The sequence below is a fragment of the Drosophila sechellia genome, chromosome 3L, assembly GCF_004382195.2.
Source record: "Drosophila sechellia strain sech25 chromosome 3L, ASM438219v1, whole genome shotgun sequence".
In the NCBI taxonomy this organism is placed as follows: Eukaryota; Metazoa; Arthropoda; class Insecta; order Diptera; family Drosophilidae; genus Drosophila; species Drosophila sechellia.
The window spans coordinates 19,830,262-19,853,953 of NC_045951.1; the positions used below are offsets into that span (position 1 = coordinate 19,830,262).

The following is a 23,692-nucleotide window of genomic DNA, read 5'->3' on the forward strand; positions in this document are numbered from 1 at the left end:
TCAGCCCTTAACAACAGGGCGATAGAGTTGTACGAAGGAGCCACTAGCGAGCTCCGCTTGACGAGCAGTGCTACCCAGACTGAGGTGCGAAAGCCTACCAGATTGGGGCAAGTGCACAAAGTTCAGGCGCCCACACGACTGGTAGCAACGAAGAAGGAAAGGCAACATCCAGAACAAACGAGTGAAGAAGACGGGTGAGGCTTCGTGCGCAGAGATTCTCCGGAAACTAAGATCGGACCCGAGCCTAAGCAAACTGGGAAGACACGTACGCAAAATTCGGAGATCTCGGCAAGGTGAGCTGTTGCTCGAAGTAGACGGAAAAGCCTCGGAAAGCGTGCCCAAGTATAGGAACACTATCCTGCCTACAGCTAAATCCAGAGGATGTCACGGGCCTTCGCAGGATGCGGGATGGGACGCAGAAACCACCCGACGAGTAGCTTTGCGAGCACGACCTACTGGATATAGTTGGAAAACTGTTCAAACGTATCTTGTATACTCGAATATAGGCAATCGCCGAGAGCATCAACGTCCTAGGAAGTCAGCAATATGGCTTCCGAAAAGGAAATAGTACCCTGGACGCAATTTTTATATTATTCTTTTCAAATCATTTTCTTATAACAAATAAAAAGCCATCTAATGACCAAGAAAAATTCGTGTACATACTTTATATATATTTAGTAGCATAAATATGTATGTACCATAGTATAGCACTTATATAACTTATATAACACACACATACTTGTATACATATATGTACTAGCAACATATATACACCAAATTATAGAATGCCTTAGGATATAAGTCATAAATTCAAGTACTCCATAAGAACCCCACTTTTGGTGACAATAACAGCTTGCCCTTATGTAAACATTATCATCCGCTGCCGAATCCGTTATTCCCACCAAAGGGTCAAAACCGCTTACGCAGCTCTGATTCTCGGCTGATCAGTATCCACTCAAGAGGGCGCCCAATTCATATAAACTCAAAAGAGAGCCTATTTACGCTCAATATATAAAGAAGTAAATAAGTCGCAGCCAAGGGCTTGCTAAGCGTATGCTTCGCAACTTATTGTACAATTAGATTTAGTTCTGTCGCTCTACGAAAAAGACGTGAATTGTCTCCGCACTTGTAATTTTATATGAATAGATTATATTTTTTTCAATAAAATTTAATAAATTTAATAAATTTTTTAATAAATTACCGTGGATTCGTTATTGGCGCAGTCGATGGTCCTAAATTTATAGTGATCAGCAAAAGTACCTTCGTGTGTGACTTAACTTCAACTTTGTGGCAAGAAGTGACTAATCCGCTTCATAATTAAAAACGATTAAACTTGGTAGCCCACCATAAAATAAAAGAAAACCCCAGTGCAAACAACAACAAAGAAAAACAACAATGGAACAACCACAACAACATCAAGTGCCACTACTCTCCGAGAATCATCTGAACCAGGCTGTTGGTCAGATTCGACAGGTAGCAACATTTACCGGCACGACACTAGAACTGAGCTCGTTCCTTAGAAGGGTCGAGCTCATACTACAACTTTACCCAACAACTGACATCCGTCAGATACACGTCCTCTTCAGTGCGATTCAAATGCAAATTGGAGGTGACGCCCAACGAGTATCCCAGCTCAGTGCAGCTAACTCATGGCCGGAATTGAAGGAAGCACTAATCGCGGAGTTCAAGACCCACACACCTTTTGAAGAACTTTTAAGACGACTATATAACACACAATTCAATGGATCAGTTCGTAAGTTCATAGAAGAACTTGAAGAAAAATGTCTTATAATAACAAATAAGCTAGCCTTAGAAAATAATGAACAAAATAATCATATTTATACACACGCAATGAACGATACAGTAAAATATGTAATTGTTAACAAACTCCCAGGCAGACTCTACATGCGATTAGCTAGATTTGACATAACAACAGTTAGTAAATTAAAGCAAATTGTCCAGCAAGAGGGTTATTATGACCCTATCCCAAAACACTAAAAAAATATCCTAAATAAAAAACAGCACTGTCCAAACTACAACAAGGCTTCAAATAATCATAATATAAATCAATACTACAACCAAGTATCAACTGGGCAAAATAAAAATCAATATAACAACAAAAAAATTAATAGCCACGACCAATCTTTCGAACTCCTATTTCAAGAATTTAAACAAAAACTCGACCAAGCACAAAATCCTCTAAACTCACAAGTTTTGTTCTAAACAATATACATTTTGAATTCTCCAGTTAAAACTACTAATTTACAAGTTCACACCATTAACGGTGCAATCATTTTACAATAAATTATTAAGAAATTTTCAAACCCAGTTAGCTTTGCCCGAATAAACAAGTTTTTTCAGAAAAATATGATATGATATTAGGTACAGATTTCCTACAAGATGCCAAGGCCCAAATAAATTTTGGTGAATTTTGGCGGTTTCTACCCTAAATTTATGCCTAACTTTGCAAAAATTGCTAAACCCACAACACAAAAATTAAAAAAAGGTTCCGATAAAAATTCTAAAGATACCGATTATATATCAGCCTTCGAAAACTTAAAATACTTATGCACAAAAGATAATAATGAACAATATTTCAAAATGCTTACATAGAAATAGACAGTCCGAATAATTTAACAAAAGTTATGAAATCTACATAAAAATTAATAAACATCATTACATATGCACAATTCAAAGAAGTCATTCTTAAAGTCATAAAAAGCCCTTGCACCCAGGTAAAGAAAAAACCATAAGCATTTTCAAAGAAAAATTGTTCTACCCTGATCATCAAAAATTAATTCAAAATATTATAAACGAATGTGAAGTATGTAACATTGCAAAAACAGTACATAGAAACACCAAATTAGCATAAACACACTTATGTTAAATGAATCACGAAACGAATTCGAAATAGATACAAGATAAAAACTAAGGCAACAAACCCATTTAGGAAAACCGTTGAAATTACACAAATAGATGAAGAAAAGAACAGAGGATGAAAAATTACTCACTATAATCGAAATATATAGAAAGAAAAAGAAAATTAATGAAACTAAATATGATAATAATTCCAGCACGACCCCAAGCGATCAAGGCAATCCAACATAACCACACATTCTTGATGATCCTTTACTATTTGTTCCTATTTGAATTTTTTGAATATTCATTTGAATTTGATGAATTTTTAATTTGAATTTTTACATATTAAAACTATCACTTGGTTAAAAACAGATACAAATGAAATTCTTATAATTTCCCATATTCCAAAAGAATAATATTCATTTCAATAATTCCATATCCAGATAGTGTTCAAAACATTTTAATAGAAAATGCCAAAAATAAATTTGGTGTTCAAAATAATCAAACTTACTTAGCATCTTCAAAAACTTTGATAATAAATAAATGGCATACATAATCAATTCAATACAGAACTAGTAAGAAATTTAAAATCAGTTATGTCGAACCTAATATAATATTAACCTGGAACTTACCAATAAGCATACTCAACCAAAATTGCATAAATAGAGATATAATAATAGAGGGAGAAATTAATTTAATTAATTTTAAAATTAATTAAAAGCTTTTAATTGATCCATACAAATTGATGACATCTCAATATCAAATATAATGTTAGATTACACACAAACCGTTTATGTCAATAACAATATTACTAAATTGTCTCCGCTACCACACTTGTAATTTTATTTGAATAAAGATTATATTTTTTTCTCAATTAATTACCGTGAGTTCGTTATTATATATATATAGATGGTATTCCTGGAGCTGTTGTTAAAGCAGGGCCACCTTCCAGCAATGTCTATTGGACAGAATCTTCCCAACAAGGTGGAAAAGCCAGAAACTAGTCCTGTTGCCGAAACGTATCCTGTATACTCGTATAGGGGCAATCACCGAGAGCATCAACGGCCTAGGAAGTCAGTAATATGGCTTCCGGAAAGGAAAGAGATCCTCTGAACGCTCTCTCGGCCAGGAGTAACATCGACAAGACCGCTCTTGCTGGTGATAGATGAATAGAAGGTAGGAAGGATAGTGACTCCTGACGTATGGAACATCTTTATAACTGCCAGATGTCCCGTAATCCTCGGAGCCATGAACTGTATGGGTATCCCGGAGTACCTGAGGATAGTCTTTGGCAGCTACTTTAGGGACCGTGTCCTTCGGTACGTTATGGAAGCTGACCCAAAAAGATAGCGAGTTTCTGCAGGTGCTCCCCAAGAATCGGTACTTGGACCGATCCTGTGGAACGTTATGGGATGCGATGGGATCTTGGGCATCAACAGGCTGCACTGTTTCTTCTGTACTACTGTGCCAGCCCAAAAGATTCCTCTCGCGTCACGGCCAGGAACTAAAATCAAGTAAGCAGCACAATGGGGAAGTCTCACTGTACCGCTTTACTTTCGTCACATGTAAAAGTTGTTAACGTCTACTAATTAAAGAATATAAAAGATGTTAATCTACGCGACGATCTCGGTATTACTGATGCCAAGCTTCCTACATCAGCGCCCTCTTGCGGATTTGAAAATCATTGAAAATACGCGTAGTACAGCTGGAAAACTGCTGTAATCAACACGACAGGGCACTGTTAAATTAGCAGCTGCTAATTAGTTGAATGGTCTAAACAACTTTGGGAAAGTTTGGTGTGGATATTTTGATTGTGGATAAGGCAACTAATAAAATAAAAAAAAATCGTTCTTCTTCAGAAATATGGCCACATTTTACCGGCTTGTGGTCGCTACAGTGGGCGTGACATACATACAAACATTACTGGAATATAATAATATAATATAATATATATTATATATAATATAATATATCGTTTTGACCAATCCCTGGATTTTTCAACAAGACAATGCTTCTATTCAAAATTGTCGAGTAGCAAAGTCTTTCATTTCGAGCTAAGACGTTAATATCATGACCTGTCCACCATATTCTCCAGATCGCAACGCTATTGAAAAAGTTAGGGGCTGGCTAATACGGAAGGCGTACGAAGTGCTTGGAGCGAGATTTCCTTGAGCTACATAGAATCCTTGTACCAGTCTAAGAAGGACCGCATTTTTTAACTGTTACTAACAAAACTCTTTGCTGAACAATTTTTTTTCTATTTAAAAAAAAAAAAGAAATAGTAATGCCGAATAATATTGTAAGTTAAAATTCAAATAATTTTTTATAACAATTAAAAAGCCAAAGTGCGTCCATTCTAATGACCAAGAAAAATTAGACCTGTATTGAGTAGTTCTAAAAATATGTTCGAAAACACAAGTTTGTTAAATATGTATAATCATTTGAATATTATATTTAAATATCATTAAATAAGACATTTTTTTGCATATCAACTTCTTTTCTATCGTCACTTTATAAATATATATGAAGCAAAGTTGAACGTGTGTCTAACCTATTACCAACAAAGTATATACTTTATTTTACATACTCTTGAAAAAATCGACGAGTAACTAAAATAAAAATAGAGACTACATGGCTTAGAATATTGAACTGCACAAATTAAGGAAAATAAATCATATAAATACAGTTTTTCGTTAATAAGAAACCAGTTTTGAGTAGCGTTCGAGTGCACAAAGAGGTAAGAAAAGCTAATGAGATTTTTTTTCCTTGAGCTTAAATATTTCTTATTGGTCTAGCCTTGTCTAGCCAAGTAAATTTGTTTGACAATATGAAGCTCGGATTTCTGGGGCTTTTTGGCATGGTGCTCAGTTTGCGGGCCTATCAATGTGCAAATACTGTGGATACGAAGAGTCTATTACAAAACATGACGGACGCAAGGCTGCAATTTGCCCTCAACCTGCTGCAAATGGAATCCACGCATTTAAACCTGAAAAACTTTGCGATGTCGCCATTTTCCACGTGGTCACTCATGGTCATGCTCTACGAGGGAGCAGATGGGTCTACCTTGAAGCAGATTCGCGATGTCCTGGCGATTTATGTCGATTATCCAACACTGCGCAAGTGGTACGAGGCTGCCCGTGCTTATCACTAGTAAGTGCCATATTACTCAGAAAGTACATATATTAGAATATAGGACATATAATATTATATATATAATATATATAGGATATATAATTCACATATTTTATAAAGCTTTTTCTTTAAATTCTAGTTTGAATTCGGAAAACACAAAATTGTTTTCGCTGCGTTACGCTTACTACGACGATGTAGGAGATATAGAATTCGTGAAAGGGTACAACAGTGTAGTCCTAAGAGGAGTAGGAGAAGAGAATGTGGTTCTTCAAGAGGGCCGGCCAAGGGGTGTGGACTTCGACCAGGGGGCGAGTATAATAATCAACGACGATATCGACAAAGCCTCCCATGGGGAAATCTACAGTTCTTATAGCCGTCGTTCGTTCAATAATACAGTAACGATGCTGGGGATTACTGTTAGCTACTTTAAGGCCAAATGGAAGGTGAGATCCAGAGCCAGGTTCATCCTCGCTTGCATTGTATTTAATATATCTTATCTGATGTATCTCCAGTATCCATTCGATAAGTCCCAGACGAAAGAGGAACAGTTTTCCGACTGCAAACGGGGAAGTTTGCCTACGCCGAAAATGTAAAGGGTCTGCAAGCGGATGTCCTGGAGCTACCTTTTGGGGAACATGAGCTAGTAATGATCTTCATACTGCCGAAGCCATCCTACAGAGTTAGCCAGGTGCTCAACCAATTGAAGAACCTGGGACTGCAGCCGCTCCTTGAGAAGCTCGATGCCTCCAAAAATGAATCTGATGTAGAAGTCAAGCTTCCCAAGATCGATACGCGTTCCGTACTTTCACTGGAAGATTCCGTAACTGAGGTACGTAAAAAGTCTCTTAAAAATGCTAAGTTTGCGTCATATTGAACACCTTCAAAAGGCTGGACTTTCGGATTTGGGGGACATGCACGCAGATCTAGGTCGCATGCTGAAACCTACCGGGGACAGAGGTGTGTACCTCTCCTTCTACCACCAATTCGCCCGGATCGTCGTAGATGAAGAGGGTTTGCCTGATGCTGTTCCGCAGAAATCTTCTGGAACAAATAACATCAAGTTCCATATGAACAGGCCGTTTGCATACCTTGTCCTACAAAGAACACACAAATTGCTCATTCACTCCGGAGTCTTCCGGGAAGGTGAGGTCCAGTAATGAAGATAAACAGGAAATACATTGCTTTTATGTTGTTCGTATATAATAGACAATAGTTAAAAAATATAACAACATAAAGCCGAAAACTATTTAAAAGAGTGGGCGTGTCAATTTTGTGTGATTTGTGGGCGTTAGAGTGGGTGTGCAACGTACAACGATGTGCACAGTCTTAATCTTAAGAAATAGTTTTCGTTATTCGTTAGTACAAGTGTAAATTTACACGTTATTAGATTCGTTGAAAAGTATGAAATGGGTAGAAGAAAGCGTTTTCGACCTGGAAAAGTGTTATATTCCTGATCAGGATCAAAAGCCGAGTCGATTTGGCCATGTCCGTCTGTCCGTCCGTATGAACGTCGAGATCTCAGGAGAAGATGTAGATTCCAGAGGCATAGGCGCAGCGCAAGTTTTATTTATACCGAAATTCCAAGAAATATTGAAATCTGTCACAGTTCTCAATAATATTCAACCGAGATCTCGTAGGATCGAACGCATGCACAGGAAGATAATACAATTCGAGTAATATAGTCAATAATGCAAACCACGATACTAAAATTGAAATATTAAAGTCATGTGCACGAAAAGCAACTTCAAAATGTGGAGCTGAAAGTTGATCTTGCTGTTTGCAGTTCGGAGAGCATGGCTTGGAATATTGAGCAAAAAAAGGCAATCTGGACAGAATGGCACTCTGCAAAAAAACTACCAAGTAATTGCCGATGAAGAGGGAACCACTGCCGCAGCTGTGACAATGGCTTTGATGAGCAGCAGAATGGCGAGTTTTCCCTTTCTGTACTGGATTGCGGAGATGGAAGCCTTTATTTACATACAAAGACAACGATTAGGCAATGTCAAATGATGTTTATTTCTTGGTACGCCCGGCGGCTTTTTTGCCACCCACGGGCTGTTGTTTATCTTTGCCGGCCTTGCTAGAAATGAGGGGATGTGTTTCTGAAATAAGCAGTTAAAGATAGTTAAATTGCCAGTTGAAACTTTTATGGAGGCAACTTTATACCATACCATCAGTGGGTGCATCAGGTAAGCTGACATCATAGAGCTGCATTCGTCGTCGCTTGGAAGCCATTATGTCGTCCTCATAGTCATGTGGTTCCATGTGGCTAAGCATAACTGCACTGGGCTCCAGTCCGTCCTGACCGGCCCAGCCATCCTCGGGATCTTCCACTTCTGGTGCCATGGGTAAAAACTGCAGCGCATTCTCGTCCTCGCCTTCTTCGTCGGAGGAGCAAAAGGCAGCCACCGGCTCCACTTTCTGCACGTCCACCTCAATTTCCTCGTCCTGTTGCGCGTCTGCGTTCAGATCCACAGACTTGTCTTCGTCCGCAATGTCGAACTCTGACTCCCGCTCCTCGTATTCTACGTTTTCATCTAATTCCTTGAAATCTGGTGCAAAGGCAGACCAGTTTTCCACTTGATTTTGGGCCCAAATGGATACCAGTCCGGAGCTGATGCTGGCAATGATAGGCCGCACAGGATGCCACACCACGTCCAAGAGCAGCTCACCCTTGGTGCCATGCAGGATCTTCACCAGGTTTCCAATAGACTTTTCCCATATGTAAAGAGCATGCTGGCGAGCACTGCCAGCGCAAATGTACTCCCCATCACCAGAGAAGCAGCACTTTTTCCAGGTGGTTCTGGATGGAATTGATATTGGTCAATCAATTGGTTATAAAGGGTTCGTTGCACATTATACTTATTGACCAAGTCCTGTAGCTTTTGTATGGGTTCCGGTTCGCCGTCTTTGCCTAGAGTGATTATTTCTTTTGAGTCGTAAACACGAATAACTCGATCTGAGGTGTTGATAAGAAATGCGCTGAAAGATAAATTGGTTACGTTATGAAATTCCGATTACTTATTAGTACCCACTCTCCACGCCTCGCAAACTCGATGCTTTTGACAGCCGTTGCACTTGAGGTGCCTACAATAATGCGAAAACTGGCGACCACCTCAAAGGTTTCAACATCCAGTACGAGTATTTTTCCCTTGGCGTTGCCTGTGTAGATGTGTTTGCCTCTGCGATCGAAAGAAGCCACGATGTTCAAGTCGCCCTGGTGACGAACAAGGAGTTCAATGAAAAATCAAGCTACGAATAATCAATGTGCAAACTCACATCGGAATCCAAGGGCAGGCAGCGGTGAGTTCCGCCGACCTCTACAAGAACGGCGGCATATCGCATGGGGCACACCAAAAGTCGGTTGTCATTTCGGGGATCGAACTGTACTTTCAGCACAGGCGATGGAAACCTGTACTTGTGTTCCAGCTCGCCGGTTAGCACATCCCAAATGCAGACATTGTTGTCCGTGGAAGCTGAAAGTAACTGGAGTGGATTGGAAATTGTAGATGATGTGGAGTACGGCGAGCGAGGGCCTACCTTGTGACCATTCCTGGTCCAACTGAGACTGCAAACGGGATGCACATGGGCCGAAATAATCTTGGCAATGCCCCTCGTCAGAAAATCCCAGATTACAATGCGGCCATCATTGCATCCCACGGCCAAAAGGGTTCCGTATTTGTTAAAGGCACATGTCACGGCCAACGAAATGCAATCCAGCGAGCCGTCGAACTCCTCTGGGTAGTTCTGTCCGAATGATTCTTAATAAAGCGGGAGTTATTTACTAAATAAGGATAGAAAATGAGCGGCAATCTCACCTAGTAGCTCCAAATTCATTTTTGTTTACTATCTTCTTCTTCTAAAATGGCAGCTGACATTCACACCGAACTACAATAACATTTTATGTTATAAATGATAAGCTAACTGAAGACGAGTTTTTCGATAGTTGTGGTTATATTCTGTACAACTATTAAACATCAATTATTATATTATATTTCGAATTTTAAAAGAAATTCTCATCTACATTGGCTTAAAAAATATGGTTGTTTTAATAGAATAACATTAGGTCATTTTAGAGGTGAAATATATATATTGAAATAGGTAAACATATAAAATGGCTCAATTTAGTGCAGAAAGTACATTTTAAACTGCATTAGATATATCTTAATTCAATTTCGCACTAATTTATGAGTGTTAGTTGCGATAGTCTTATCTCTGGAGAAAGCGATTGTCTCGACGTTTGTTCGATACTTTATGATATCGATAATGTAATCGGAGTTTTACCACCCCTATTTTTTGAGCTCTGTGCACGTTGTATGAGAAAAATTTATGCAGATGTATTCGCCAATTGTAACCAAGTCCGGATTGTGAAATTGCACGCAGACACCGAGCATCATAATAAGCGTTCTAATCGGAGAAGGCAGACGTTTCGAATTAAGCCATTTCGGAGACGTTTCGTCCGTGGCACGCGATTGTGTCAACGTCACCTTTGGAGCACTCGCCCTTTCTCGCTCGCTCCCCCTTTCATTGCCAATTTTTTGCTTGCGCTCTCTCGCTCACTCCCTTCGAAAGCTTAACGGTTAGAGTGAAATAATGAAATAACCCAGTTTCGAATTTCGTTCACAACAAAAGTGCGGGCCTTTAATGCCAAAACAACACTTGGTTTCGAATTGTTTTTCAAATTCGAATCGAGGCTTTCCAGTTTTACAGCGAGAGAGAGCGAGGGCGAATTACGGTGTTCGCGCTCTGCTTGTGCTTTCCACTCCACTCCCCTTCTTAACTTCCCCCCTCCCACTCTATTTACTCTGTGTGCATGTGTAAATGAATACTTAAAAACGTTTTTAATCGTTGCAGTGTATTCATCGCCAGCCACGTTAAAAGGAAGAACGTGTATGTGAATACGGCCAGCAGAGGATCTTAGCGAAGGATTCAGGAGCCCAAATTCTCAATCCCCATCCCACACACACACATATATACTCGCACGTAGGCACGCTCTCTGTGAGAGGAAGGGTAAATAAAAGAAGCAACGAGCAAAATGTCTGGCGAGGAAACGTCTGCCGATCGCAATGTCGAGATCTGGAAAATCAAGAAGCTCATCAAGAGCCTGGAAATGGCCCGCGGGTGAGTCTTATCAATGATATACATGTCCTTTAACCCCCCCCACTAATTTGTGTACGTGTGTGGGGTATACCAATACATGGCACGAAAACAACAACACGGGGGTGGATGTGGGCGTACTGGACGTGGTTGTGGGTGGGGGCTTGAGGGAGCGGCGAGTACAACCACCTTTCCTTGTTGTCGCCGTGTGAATCTCCTTTGCATTGTTTCCAATCTTGGCAAGATCCCCCGCCTCTCTCCATCTCTCTTTTTTGCATACGAGCAACACGTTTTTGTCGAGTTTTTATCAGTTTAAACTAGACTGATTGAGAGAGAGAGGGAGAGCCAGAGAGAGAGAGGAGTGAGTGAGTGAGTAATCGCCTCGTGGCCGTTGTGCGTATGCGTGCATGTGTGTGTGTGTTTTTGCCCCAAAATGGGCCAAGCTTTGTGGACCCCCTCGCTCTCACTCGCCCTGCCTCGCTCACTCCCTTGACCCGGTCCTTACCGCTTCACACTGCTTTAGAGTGGGTAACAAGGTCAGCAAATCGAGTGACCCCCACAGGAGCATATCTACTATTTATATACATATATATTTATATTGATGTCAATATGCGCCACAATTGAAGCTAACATAACACCTCCTTTAATTGGAGTTGGCGACTGTTGCCAATTGGGACAGTCGCTTTGACAGATATCTTCCTATTGGTTTTCCGCCAACTGCGAAATATATACATACATACATATGTATTTGTTTTTTTTTTTAAGTTCTGTGCTATTTTTTGTTGTATTTTGCATTCCAACATTTTGTACAAATTGCGATTGGCACACCTCTGTATTATAGCGAACGGGAAAATGGTTTGCATCAGCGAAACAAACGTTTGAAAGTTACAGAAAAGTATTTGTTTCCATACAATAAGTTAAAAAAGTCAAAAAATTTAAAATTTAGTCTAATAACCGAATGTCAAGTTTCTAAGACAAATGCCACGAAATTTCACGGCCAATTAAATAACTTTAAGTAGGTTGATATTATGTGCATCTGACGTGCAAATATACGATTGAGTAGCACTGTTGCAGTGGCAGAAAGCCCATTATGTATATCTGCCATTTCCGCGACTCATGTTCTCCCTTGTTTGGGTTTCTTGCAGCAATGGAACCAGCATGATTTCTTTGATTATTCCGCCAAAGGATCAAATCTCGCGCGTCAGCAAAATGTTGGCCGATGAGTTTGGAACGGCGTCGAACATCAAGTCGCGTGTAAATCGCTTGTCCGTCCTCGGTGCCATTACGTCGGTACAGCACAGACTCAAATTATACACCAAAGGTAAGCTGAGCTAAGAAATTGCACATAAACAATCCACACGAACTCTAAACCGAATCACCAACCGCTTCAATTCAGTGCCTCCCAACGGTTTGGTCATCTATTGCGGCACAATAGTCACAGAGGAGGGCAAGGAGAAGAAGGTGAACATAGACTTTGAGCCATTCAAGCCCATAAACACGTCGCTCTACCTCTGCGACAACAAGTTCCACACGGAGGCCCTCACTGCCCTGCTCGCCGACGACAACAAATTTGGATTCATCGTGATGGACGGTAATGGAGCGCTGTTCGGTACCCTTCAGGGCAACACCCGCGAGGTGCTCCACAAGTTCACCGTCGATCTGCCGAAGAAGCACGGTCGTGGTGGTCAGTCCGCCCTTCGTTTCGCCCGTCTGCGTATGGAGAAGCGCCACAACTACGTGCGGAAGGTCGCCGAGGTGGCCACCCAGCTCTTCATCACGAACGACAAGCCCAACATTGCCGGACTCATCCTGGCTGGTAGTGCGGACTTCAAGACTGAGCTCAGTCAGTCTGATATGTTCGATCCTGTAAGTGGAAGTTAACCTATTTCCCTTGATGCCCGTAAGCCTTACACTAGAATCTTTTTTCAGCGTTTGCAATCAAAAGTCATCAAGCTGGTGGATGTGTCGTATGGTGGGGAAAACGGTTTTAACCAGGCCATTGAACTGGCGGCCGAATCATTGCAGAACGTGAAATTCATACAGGAGAAGAAACTCATTGGTCGCTACTTTGATGAAATTTCTCAGGTGAGTTGTCGGAAACGAGTTCTGAGACATTTTGAAAGTAAAAACCACATCCGCATGCTTTCCATATTTAACAGGATACTGGCAAATACTGTTTTGGAGTGGAGGACACTTTGCGGGCACTGGAACTAGGCTCTGTGGAGACCCTCATTTGCTGGGAGAACCTGGATATTCAACGTTACGTTCTCAAGAATCATGCCAACTCGACGTCAACGACAGTATTACATTTGACGCCCGAGCAGGAAAAGGACAAGTCGCACTTCACTGACAAGGAGGTGAGAGCTAAACTGAATAATGATCTTAATCCGCACGCTAACTGGGATTTCAATCGTATAGAGCGGGGTAGAAATGGAGCTGATTGAGTCTCAGCCGCTGCTGGAATGGCTGGCAAACAACTACAAAATGTTCGGCGCCACACTGGAGATTATCACGGATAAGTCCCAGGAAGGAAGTCAGTTCGTGCGAGGTTTCGGCGGAATCGGCGGTAAGTTTGAGCGGCCAGACAGCATGGCTGGCTAGTTGTAGATTGGAATTGTACTAAACAAATGCTGCAACTATATCCATTCCTCTTCCCTCATGCTGCTTTCACACGGTCGTCAATGCTATAATGTAAATGTTAATTTTCGAACTGGTACCTCAATTCGATATGTAGGCATTTTGCGCTATAAAGTAGATTTCCAATCCCTACAGGCCGACGAGCCGCTGGATGACGTCGATCTCGATGACTATTAAGCCTTTTAAGGGTGGGCTGCGAACGGGTCTCGATTATGCGTTACATACATAATAAACCAGTACTTTTTGGGAAACCTCGTAAAGCAAAACGTTCAAATTGATTAGGAACCAATTTACTTGCCACATAGTTTTACCTAGTTCAGCGTAGCCGTTCAATATTTATCACCAATAGGGTCCCCCTCATCAGTCGGATGGTGCATTTCCTTGTCGTTCAGATCAGCGTGCATCTAGATATGTACCTATACGTTTTACCAAATTTTTTAATTAGTTATGCACCAGGCGGAAGCGCGTGCGAGGTTACTTTTAAGCAGCAAATTAAATTCGTATTTCGTACTCGTAATTTGTAATTCAATTGTCATGTAAAAGCGATGCGATAGATATTAGCCCATTCTCCGTTCATCCGGTTCGTATTCGACTGCGGTTTTAGGAGCAAAAGATCTTCGGTGAACATGCCACATGCCACTTTCGAACGTATCTGCATTTCCCCTATTCAAATTCAGCCGAGTGTTATAAGAAAGTATACAAATCTAATCCATAAAATTGTAATAAAAATTAAACCAGAATAAAAACACCACACATAATGAGCATGGGGATGTATCCGTTTATATTCAGTCGCGAAGTACACAAAACATTTTATTTAGTGTATGAAAAGTTAAATGTGGATACAAAGGAGGTGAGAATCTGATGTTCAGTTGAACTATCTGTGTTGATCCTTTGGTTTTTTCCTTTTCATTTATTTTTCAATCTGCTTCTGTTGCCCTGTATATTTTTTGTTTCTTATTTTAATTTAATTCAATTGGTGTGTGCCTCTGCAGGTATCTTACGCTACAAGGTGGACTTCCAGAGTATGCAGCTCGATGATTTGGACAATGATGGCTTCGATCTAGATGATTACTAGGAAATGTATCTATAGAAATGAATTTGCCACTACGGTCGACCGCAAACTGAACTGCAACTACAACTATATAAATCCAGGAAATCAAATAGAATATTTAAATAATATGAGAAAACACAAACCTTCTTCCATTTTTACGTTGTTGGCGAAAAAAGTAAAATTTTTAATAATGCATATAGATACAAACGATATAATGTTAAATCGAGGAAAACATATTAAAAAGCTACCGTTTTACGTGAACAAATTTGCGATTTGAATATTTTCGAGCGACTAGAGCGCTTGTTTTACAATTGTTCCTCTATCAATACGCCGCGTTTCCTATAGTTTTTGGCTATAAGCAGTATTGTATCTGTGAGTTTTAATCGTTCTATAATAGTTTGAGAACGAAATTCGTACCGAAAGCTGATAAAATTCCGACTCCGCTATCTGCTGGATAAGTAAAATGCTGTTAGCCACTTGGAGGTCTGCCAGTACAGCAATGAAAGTAAAGTGAAATGGGCATTTCATTTTCTACTTTCTATTTGCAGGCACACTGGAAACAGTTTACTGCGAGATTCCCACTTCATTAGTTTGCGATGCACGTGGACGACAACAACAAGCACTAGTAGTACTTGTCTTGATTTGCATCTACGAATCGCTCAGATACATCTGGTGAGCTGAAACTTGTTTCTGAGCCGCAGCGCCGTGCAGGTATCCGCACTCGTTTGAATATTTGTAAGTAATCATTGCAGCGAGACCTCCAAAAAGTGAACTCAGCTAAGTTCTGCGGTGTTGGGCATCCAATTAGTTGACTTGACCAAGTTTTTCTGGTGGCATGCACATAAAACTTGTTTAATCGATAGGGTAAATATGCAAATTTCGATTGAGTTTGACGATAATGCGTCAAGATGAGATGAAAACGAACTATGCAGGATTTTGGTTACGAGAAATGCCGAATTAGCCAGCCCTTAGCTAATAAGGCATGTGCTTAATTCATATATATATTTTAAACATGATATAATGCTTAGTAAATTCCCTAACGACTTTAATATCACTTTAATTTCGCTTTCGTATTAAAACGAGGTTCACTCTAAAGAGCACAAGTGTGGAGCTGTATGTGTGATCTTACAGTACCGATCATTTGTATTTCAATTTGAGTGCGCGAGCAAAGACGAGGGTTTACAACTAGATGAGAATTTGATCAAGAGAACATTAAAATACAATCTGCTGCAGTCGGACGGGGCACTTCTGATTGAATCGCCGACGAAAGAGGTTCGGATCTCGAAAGGGAAAAATAATCGGCTTTTTACTGGCCAATTGAGATACGGAAACTTCTAACGACCGAGTGTGTGATATGGCTGAATCAGTGGAGGGAGCAGAGACTGTTGACCAGATTCGCGATGGCCTCATGGACGACTGGAAAATCCTGGAGAACGTATTCCACCTGCTCCAGAAGGAGGATACCTTCTGCGTGGATCCCCAGAAATGGGGCAAGCAGAAGATAGTCCCCTTTTTGCAGCCAGACAAACTGAAGGTGAGTGGAGCAAGTGATAGACGATGCGGCGTCTGCCGATGTGGAGATAACCAGAGATAACAGTGGACTGATTAATGGAAGAGTTCATTCGAAACTTGACCTCAAATTGTAGCAATTGGTTTATGGCTGGCCCGACGAAATATGTGCGAAGAGTCAATTGATAGCAGCACTTCCTGATTGAGCACACTCATGCCTAGGTTTGTTTGTTATTTCATAGATTATGGTCGGTTTTCTCTGGGTAAAGATATTATTAGTTCGATTAAACCCTTTATATTTAACCCTGCTGATATTCAACAGAAAACGTTTTCGAAATATGTTGAATCTTTAGTATACTTCCTTATAGCAAGGGTCGCTTTTCTATAACAATCTTGAGCGCAGAGTGCTTACATGAATTCGCACCATCACTTCCAGGAACTGATTAACCTAAAGGTTCGGGAGACGGAAAACTGCTCGCTCGCGGAGATCGAGGAGCTGTGCCAGCAGGTGATCCACTACTCCGTGAAAACCTCGCACGGCCGCTTCCACAATCAGCTCTTCGGGCAGCTGGACCCTTTTGGACTGGCAGGAGCCCTGGTCACCGAGGCCATGAACGGCAGCACGTAAGTTCGCAGCATTAATCCGCACATGTGTCTTGTCTATATGAGCGACTGCTGATTGCATCTGGTGGCGGGGTTCAACGTACAGATAATTGTACTATGTAATGGAGATAGCAAACTATGGTTCATAACCCCCCTTTTCGATTAATTTAAATGTGATTAAGCACAGTTCATACACAAGCATGGCAAATTATTAATCATTTAGATGAGATTACCATGGACTACCAAAATCAGACTTTTAACAGATGTAACCAACAAGACACAATAAACTTATGTTTCAGATACACCTACGAAGTTGCGCCCGTGTTTAGCCTGATCGAAACTGAGGTGATCGCGACCATCTGCAAGTTGGCAGGATACAAGGAAGGCGATGGCATCTTTGCGCCCGGTGGCTCCACCTCCAACATGTACGGCATGGTTCTGGCCCGCTATAAGAGCGCGCCTGAGGTGAAGACATCTGGAATGTTTGGAATGCGACCGCTGGTGCTCTTTACCTCCGACGAGTCGCACTACAGCTTCGTGAAGGCGGCCAACTGGCTGGGATTGGGCAGCGACAACTGTGTGTCGGTGAGGACCAACGAGCGGGGTCAGATGCTGCTGGACGACCTGGAGGCGAAGATCGCAGAGGCAAAGGCCCGCGGCGGGCAACCGTTCTTTGTCAACTGTACTGCAGGCACCACTGTACTGGGTGCCTTTGATGATATCAATGGGGTTGCGGATTTGACGGAACAACATGGTATGTGGCTCCATGTGGACGCCTGTCTGGGAGGTGCTGCACTGCTCTCCGCCAAGAACCGATCGCTGATTGCCGGCCTCGAGCGGGCGAACTCGTTTTCCTGGAATCCGCACAAAACCATCGGTGCTCCATTGCAGTGTTCGCTCTTTTTGACCAGGGAATCTGGCCGTCTGCTGGAAAGATGCAACAGCACCGAGGCGCACTATTTGTTCCAGCAGGACAAGTTCTATGATGTATCCTACGACACGGGAAACAAGAGTGTCCAGTGCGGACGCAAGATCGACGCCTTCAAGTTCTGGCTAATGCTTAAGGCTCGCGGATACGGAAAGTATGGACTCATGGTGGACCACGCCATCCACATCGCCAGGTTGCTGGAAGACAAGCTGCGCCAGCGCGGAGATCGCTTTAGACTGGTGCTCCCGGAGCACGAGTACTCCAATGTCTGCTTTTGGTTCATTCCGAAAGCAATGAGGGTGTCTAGCGAGGAGGAGAAGCCTGAATGGTGGAATCGACTTTACACTGTAAGTGAATAACAATCGCTTTGATGGACTATTTAAGCTCACATTTTTTATTTGCTCCTTTTAAGGTGGCCCCGAAAATTAAGGAGCAAATGGCCCACAGCGGCACTTTGATGATTGGTTACTCGCCTCTTAAAGCTAAAAATCTGGGCAACTTCTTTCGCATGGTCTTCACTTGTTTTCCCATCCTGAAAAGCGAAGAGTTGGACTTCATTTTGGACGAAATTGAGAGATTGGGCGAGATAATTGTCCTTTAAATTTTTTCTATGTGAAGTCAGCTAATTAACGAAAATCGTTGTATTGCAATTGTACATTTCATTGGTGTTTTTTACTTTGTGATAAAAAAAAACACGCCTTTATTATCTAAACTCGGGTTAATCTATTTTGAATCTTTAAATAAAAATCTTTCAACAAATGAATAAGTTTTTAAAATTCATTTTCTACCGCTATCAACAAATAATATAAGCCTGGTCACACCCACAGCCCCCCAGCAGTAACTATCGATAAAAGTTGTCACGGGTATTGTTGTTACCCCAGCACGGTCATACCTTGACGTGAGATCAAAACAATCAGTTTTTGTTGTGAAATTATTTGTAAAACCAGGCACATAAAAAGAAGCTACGATGGGTCGCGCCGAAGTGGGTACGCCCAAGTACCTGGCCAACAAGATGAAGTCGAAGGGCCTGCAGAAGCTGCGCTGGTACTGCCAGATGTGCGAGAAGCAGTGCCGCGATGAAAACGGCTTCAAGTGCCACACGATGAGCGAGTCCCACCAGCGCCAGTTGCTCCTCTTTGCGGACAATCCTGGCAAATTCCTACACAGCTTCAGCAAGGAGTTCTCCGACGGCTACATGGAGCTGCTGCGCCGCCGATTCGGCACGAAGCGAACCAGCGCCAACAAGATCTACCAGGAGTATATTGCCCACAAGGAGCACATCCACATGAACGCCACGCGGTGGCTCACCCTCTCCGACTACGTGAAGTGGCTGGGCCGGACTGGGCAAGTGATAGCGGATGAGACGGAGAAGGGCTGGTTTGTCAGCTACATCGATCGCAGTCCAGAGGCCATGGAACGCCAGGCGAAGGCTGATCGCAAGGAGAAGATGGAGAAGGACGACGAGGAGCGTATGGCCGACTTTATTGAGCAGCAGATTAAAAAGGCCAAGGCCAAGGACGGCGAGGAGGACGAAGGCCAGGAGAAGTTCACCGAGCTAAAGCGCGAGGAGAACGAACCACTCAAGCTTGATATTCGCCTTGAGAAAAAGTTCCAGCCCGACACTGTGCTAGGGAAATCCGCTCTAGCCAAGCGACCTGCCTCTGAAGCTGAAGAAAAAGTGTTTAAGAAACCCAAATCCGTGGCTGGAGACAGCCAAACGCGGTCGGTGCTGGACGAGATCATCAAGCAGGAGGAAGGCAAAAAGGAGCGTGCCAACCGCAAGGACTACTGGCTGCACAAGGGTATCGTGGTCAAATTTATTTCCAAATCAATGGGCGACAAGTTCTTCAAACAAAAAGCGGTTGTCCAAGACGTAATTGACAGATATCAGGGCAAAATCAAGTTCTTGGACACCGGGGAAAAGCTAAAAGTGGATCAAGTAAGATGGAAACCCAATTTTGGCCTATAAGGGATATTTACCCAGGTGTTCCTTTGTTTTCCAGGCTCATTTGGAGACGGTAATCCCCGCTTTGGACAAACCTGTCATGGTGGTTAATGGCGCTTATCGCGGATCCGAGGCTCTGCTAAGAAAACTGGACGAGCGCAGATATTCAGTCAGCGTGGAAATATTGCACGGTCCTCTCAAAGGCAGAATTGTAGACAACGTGCAATACGAAGATATATCTAAACTGCATGGCGCCTAGCTGCGCTTTTCTAAGTTAAGTTCTATAGTTGTACCTTTTTAAGCTAATTTGAAATATATGTAAGTGGAAACTTTTTTTGACCATTTCGGAGAAAGGCTGAAAGCGAACTAGGCAAAAATCTGCACATAATAAGTTCGTTACTTAAACTTGGCCTGCTCAGCATTTGGGTTAATAAAACATGACTTTTTAATGAAAATAACTAGAACACTCTCATTTACTCAGTGTATGAATATTTCAGTGGGTATGTAAACAATATTTTTCAGTTCAGGTTGGGAACAATAAAACCAGCGAACAATGGCCGCTTTACTAGCGATAATTCCTATACTTGCAAAACTTAAACTAGTTCCAGCATCGCTGTGGTAGGGTCGGGATATAATCGGGATATGCGGATTCTGTGTGTCATTGTTATCCTCTTACGCCTCGGAGCATTGGGAGATATAGCTGCTGACGAGGAGGGCAGGTCGACGAGAAGCTGGTGGGATGTAGTGCCTCGACTTTTGACTGACATCGCTACCATTAAGGCGAACATACTCACAGCTGCTCCACTCGAATGGGCCTCCAACATAATTGATGCTGTGTGTAAGGATAACGTCCTGTGTTTATCAACATAAAAAACATTGATGTTATTGTGATCTGAATACCAGGTTCCTCCACCCTCTTTATGGACAGAATACCTGCGCAAATCACTCCGGACATAAAGAAGATGCATTTTCAGTACATGACGCCGTGCCAGAACTACAGTGTGCCCCTGCTGGAGGCCTCGAAGCTGTGGAAGCACTCTCGGTTCAGCAAGGGACGTAAGGTGGTAATTCTGGCCACCGGATGGACAAACACTGTAAACGAATCCTCGGCCATTTCGATGATCTCCAAGGCATTCATGTGTCGTGGCGATGTGAATTTTGTGGTTCGTCTCGTGGATCAATTTTGAAAGTATATATCTAAGGCTTCCATCTCAGATTGTAGATGCGGCTGACTATGTGGACACCTTCTACGCGTGGTCGGCGCTGAACACGGATTTAATTGGCGAGCATATTGGAGTTGGTCTGACCCACCTTATAGAGCTGACCCCACTTCGAAATATCCACTTGATTGGTGGGTTCATAGAGGAATCCTTGGTCTCTATAATTTCAGGTTCTGATTTCTTTGTAGGACATTCACTAGGAGCTCACATTATGGGCACTGCTGGTCGGACCTTTAAGAAGCTTACCGGAAAACTTATACCCAGGATAACTGGCTTGGATCCGGCCAAGCCATGTTTCAGGCGGGAAAAGATTTTGCCAGGACTGACGCGTGGCGATGCCAAGCTAGTGGACATAATCCACACCAACATTGGTATTTTGGCCAAGCGTGGACCCCTCGGGGATGTGGACTTCTATCCCGGCGGAGCACATCCCATCCAGCCGGGCTGCCTAACCATCGGATGCTCTCATACCCGAGCCGTTGAGTATTTCGCCGAGAGTGCATATCCACACCAGGAGAAGAACTTCATGGGCAAGAAGTGCGTTTCTTGGGATGAGCTAAGAAAACGGGATTGTTCACCTAGCATAGTTTCCCCGATGGGCTATCGAATGAATCCCCAAGCCAGGGGCATGTACTACGTAGATGTCAATGGCTGGCCCCCTTATGGCCGAAACTCGGAGAACACTATTGATCCTAGGCTAAAAACGTGCTATCTGTGCCAGAGGTGAAGTTCGATGAAGAAAACGGGATTGTTCACCTAGCATAGTTTCCCCGATGGGCTATCGAATGAATCCCCAAGCCAGGGGCATGTACTACGTAGATGTCAATGGCTGGCCCCCTTACGGCCGAAACTCGGAGAACACTATTGATCCTAGGCTAAAAACGTGCTATCTGTGCCAGAGGTGAAGATCGAACCATAGAATATACATATATAACTTTTCTTATTTACGATGCTTAAATATATATATACCTTAGTTAATTAATGTCGTACAACGTTTAGTAATCGATTTGCGTAAGATCTAGATCATCATTGAAGGCCTCGGATATGTCCTTTTGGCTCTGCATGATGCGCTCCTGGGTTTCCGCGATTCGCCACAACTCATCGTCATCGTCGCCCATCAGCATGGACCGATCCCCATGGCCCTTGATATCCGGACGGATTCTGGCCTTGGGCGGAGCAGAACCATTGGCGCGCTTCTGCCGGTTGCCCATCGCCATCTGGCTCTCCTCGAAGTAGTTGTTGGGGTGATTGATACTCGGCTCGACGGGTGAATTGTGAGTAAGTTGGAAGTACTTTCCGCATCCAATTTGGTAGTGACCGCGGGACACAAAGAACATCACCTCTTCGATGGCGCTGGCTGACAGGCCATAAGAGGACAGCTTGGATTTCAACGAGCCCTGGTCCATGTTCTTATACGGACAGCCGTGGCAATCGCCCGGGCCCGCCACATCCTTTATGATCTTGGCACACGAGTAGGGTGTGTAGTTGACCATGGAACCCTTCTTTCCGTAGTTATGGTAAATGTTGTACTCGTAGCTGCGTGTGAACTTGTCCGCGTCCATTTTCTTGGTAAACTCTTCGCGCCAGAAGCGCAGCGAATCCTCCAGCGTCACGCCAATTCCTTTAAGAAACAGTCCGTATTGCATACGGCCGGTATGCTTTATGTGATGGTTGGCGCGAATGTGCTCGTGGCATATGCGCATACACAACGGCATGGAGGTCTTTGAGAGCTGATCGAGCGACTCGATGGGCACAGCTGCATCCCGACAAATGGTGTAATCCCTACCGGTGTACGAGTTATGCAGAGCTTTAAGCGTTCGGGAGATGCGATCGTCGGCTTCTACATCGTCCACCATAGTCTTAGCAGCCTGCAAGCCCTGCTCGATCTCGTCCTGCTGCTTGGTGCCCACTAGGGACACCAGGTCGTGGGTGTTAACATAGGCGTAGCCAGCCTTTAAGAAGCAGCGACGTCCGCGCACCAGATCCAGCACCTGAGTGAAGGGCACCTTGTAGAAGTCCAGTAGCTCGATCTTGGCCACGCTCTGTCCGGCAGTGCTCTCGTACAGGCCGTCCTTGACTTCGTCCTTCTGGTCCTCGGTAAGGGGGTGAATCTCGAAGCCGTTCGACTCCAGGAACTGCTTTACCTCGGCGCTGCTAAGTGCGGCGAATTTGTACCGGAAAAGCTCCATTTCGCGGGCCACGAACCAGCGCGCAAGGTCCTCGGAGCGGCAGTAGGCCAGCCGCAGTATGAAATGCGAAAGATAGTCCCGCCTGCGGGTCTGGATATCCGCCTCGTGCTTGCCGCTTCCGCCGTTGGAGCAGAGCCTTAGATAGCTGCGCAATCCCTCGCGGGTCAGGTCCGCACTTACGATCTCCTTCCATTCATCTGAGAGCACGCGCAGGTTCCGCGTGCTTGCGCGATCTAGGACGCGGAGAAGGCGCAAGCGCTCCAGAGCCAGCTCCTCGAATTCGTCTATGTGCACGTCCTCCGTCGGCGGATAGTGGTACATCATGACGTTGTGCGGGTACTTGGTCTCCAGGCTGGCCACCTCCACCTTGACCTCATGTCTCGCGCGTTTCTTCAGACCAAATTCCATTGTGCGTCGTGCGAAGCGCTAAAGTAATTTACAATTTGTCGAATGCCCGTTTGTTGTTTTGGCGCGCAAAATACTGATGGCCAATATCAGCTGTGGCAGTTGTTATCGATAGTT

General features: G+C 43.2%; 6 protein-coding genes and 1 pseudogene across 9 annotated transcripts; 5 read left to right on the forward strand and 2 right to left on the reverse strand.

Moving 5' to 3' along the window:
* Positions 1–5,201: 5,201 nt before the first annotated feature.
* LOC6616278 lies at positions 5,202–7,298 on the forward strand (annotated as a pseudogene).
* A 631-nt stretch (positions 7,299–7,929) lies between these two features.
* Positions 7,930–9,873, reverse strand: LOC6616280 (retinoblastoma-binding protein 5 homolog). The gene is made up of 7 exons (XM_032719011.1): positions 9,810–9,873; positions 9,532–9,752; positions 9,271–9,477; positions 9,027–9,208; positions 8,854–8,973; positions 8,163–8,794; positions 7,930–8,093 (listed from the first exon to the last, which is right to left on the reverse strand). The coding sequence occupies exons 1-7, from the start codon at positions 9,826–9,828 to the stop codon at positions 8,005–8,007; spliced, it is 1,470 nt and encodes a 489-aa protein (XP_032574902.1). The 5' UTR covers positions 9,829–9,873; the 3' UTR covers positions 7,930–8,004.
* Positions 9,874–10,243: 370 nt separating this feature from the next.
* On the forward strand, positions 10,244–15,041 carry LOC6616281 (eukaryotic peptide chain release factor subunit 1). 3 transcript variants are annotated; one of them, XM_032717317.1, is made up of 8 exons: positions 10,244–10,305; positions 10,846–11,112; positions 12,234–12,409; positions 12,485–12,954; positions 13,018–13,173; positions 13,248–13,445; positions 13,507–13,654; positions 14,718–15,041. In XM_032717317.1, the coding sequence occupies exons 2-8, from the start codon at positions 11,027–11,029 to the stop codon at positions 14,798–14,800; spliced, it is 1,317 nt and encodes a 438-aa protein (XP_032573208.1). In that variant the 5' UTR covers positions 10,244–10,305; positions 10,846–11,026; the 3' UTR covers positions 14,801–15,041. The 3 variants fall into 3 exon arrangements, with proteins under 3 accessions (XP_032573208.1, XP_032573209.1, XP_002040645.2); XM_032717318.1 differs by lacking the exon at positions 14,718–15,041 and adding an exon at positions 13,823–14,489 and having other exon boundaries at positions 10,273–10,341; XM_002040609.2 differs by having other exon boundaries at positions 10,276–10,341.
* An 844-nt stretch (positions 15,042–15,885) lies between these two features.
* Positions 15,886–18,528, forward strand: LOC6616282 (cysteine sulfinic acid decarboxylase). Its single transcript, XM_002040610.2, has 4 exons — positions 15,886–16,310; positions 16,722–16,909; positions 17,188–18,163; positions 18,229–18,528. The coding sequence occupies exons 1-4, from the start codon at positions 16,131–16,133 to the stop codon at positions 18,415–18,417; spliced, it is 1,533 nt and encodes a 510-aa protein (XP_002040646.1). The 5' UTR covers positions 15,886–16,130; the 3' UTR covers positions 18,418–18,528.
* A 168-nt stretch (positions 18,529–18,696) lies between these two features.
* Positions 18,697–20,219, forward strand: LOC6616283 (DNA/RNA-binding protein KIN17). Its single transcript, XM_002040611.2, has 2 exons — positions 18,697–19,755; positions 19,820–20,219. The coding sequence occupies exons 1-2, from the start codon at positions 18,784–18,786 to the stop codon at positions 20,018–20,020; spliced, it is 1,173 nt and encodes a 390-aa protein (XP_002040647.1). The 5' UTR covers positions 18,697–18,783; the 3' UTR covers positions 20,021–20,219.
* Positions 20,216–21,949, forward strand: LOC6616284 (phospholipase A1). 2 transcript variants are annotated; one of them, XM_002040612.2, is made up of 4 exons: positions 20,338–20,599; positions 20,665–20,924; positions 20,977–21,112; positions 21,170–21,949. In XM_002040612.2, the coding sequence occupies exons 1-4, from the start codon at positions 20,404–20,406 to the stop codon at positions 21,706–21,708; spliced, it is 1,131 nt and encodes a 376-aa protein (XP_002040648.1). In that variant the 5' UTR covers positions 20,338–20,403; the 3' UTR covers positions 21,709–21,949. The 2 variants fall into 2 exon arrangements, with proteins under 2 accessions (XP_032573211.1, XP_002040648.1); XM_032717320.1 differs by having other exon boundaries at positions 20,216–20,599; positions 20,977–21,949.
* Positions 21,898–23,656, reverse strand: LOC6616285 (DNA primase large subunit). Its single transcript, XM_002040613.2, has one exon. The coding sequence runs from the start codon at positions 23,576–23,578 to the stop codon at positions 21,977–21,979; it is 1,602 nt and encodes a 533-aa protein (XP_002040649.1). The 5' UTR covers positions 23,579–23,656; the 3' UTR covers positions 21,898–21,976.
* Between the last annotated feature and the right edge of the window lie 36 nt (positions 23,657–23,692).

Bases quoted from the DNA above. Each gene is read 5' to 3' on its own strand.
- LOC6616280 (XM_032719011.1), bottom strand. The intron at 9,209-9,270 runs GTGAGTTTGCAC...GTTCGTCACCAG, and splicing joins GCCTGCCCTTGGATTCCGAT to GGCGACTTGAACATCGTGGC. The intron at 8,974-9,026 runs GTGGGTACTAAT...TTTATCTTTCAG, and splicing joins GAGTTTGCGAGGCGTGGAGA to CGCATTTCTTATCAACACCT.
- LOC6616281 (XM_032717317.1), top strand. From the start codon at position 11,027: ATGTCTGGCGAGGAAACGTCTGCCGATCGCAATGTCGAGATCTGGAAA. The intron at 12,410-12,484 runs GTAAGCTGAGCT...GCTTCAATTCAG, and splicing joins ACTCAAATTATACACCAAAG to TGCCTCCCAACGGTTTGGTC. The intron at 13,446-13,506 runs GTGAGAGCTAAA...TCAATCGTATAG, and splicing joins CGCACTTCACTGACAAGGAG to AGCGGGGTAGAAATGGAGCT.
- LOC6616282 (XM_002040610.2), top strand. From the start codon at position 16,131: ATGGCTGAATCAGTGGAGGGAGCAGAGACTGTTGACCAGATTCGCGAT. The intron at 16,311-16,721 runs GTGAGTGGAGCA...CATCACTTCCAG, and splicing joins TGCAGCCAGACAAACTGAAG to GAACTGATTAACCTAAAGGT. The intron at 16,910-17,187 runs GTAAGTTCGCAG...CTTATGTTTCAG, and splicing joins GAGGCCATGAACGGCAGCAC to ATACACCTACGAAGTTGCGC.
- LOC6616283 (XM_002040611.2), top strand. From the start codon at position 18,784: ATGGGTCGCGCCGAAGTGGGTACGCCCAAGTACCTGGCCAACAAGATG. The intron at 19,756-19,819 runs GTAAGATGGAAA...TTTGTTTTCCAG, and splicing joins AAAAGCTAAAAGTGGATCAA to GCTCATTTGGAGACGGTAAT.
- LOC6616284 (XM_032717320.1), top strand. From the start codon at position 20,404: ATGCGGATTCTGTGTGTCATTGTTATCCTCTTACGCCTCGGAGCATTG. The intron at 20,600-20,664 runs GTAAGGATAACG...TCTGAATACCAG, and splicing joins CAACATAATTGATGCTGTGT to GTTCCTCCACCCTCTTTATG. The intron at 20,925-20,976 runs GTTCGTCTCGTG...CTTCCATCTCAG, and splicing joins GTGGCGATGTGAATTTTGTG to ATTGTAGATGCGGCTGACTA.
- LOC6616285 (XM_002040613.2), bottom strand. From the start codon at position 23,578: ATGGAATTTGGTCTGAAGAAACGCGCGAGACATGAGGTCAAGGTGGAG.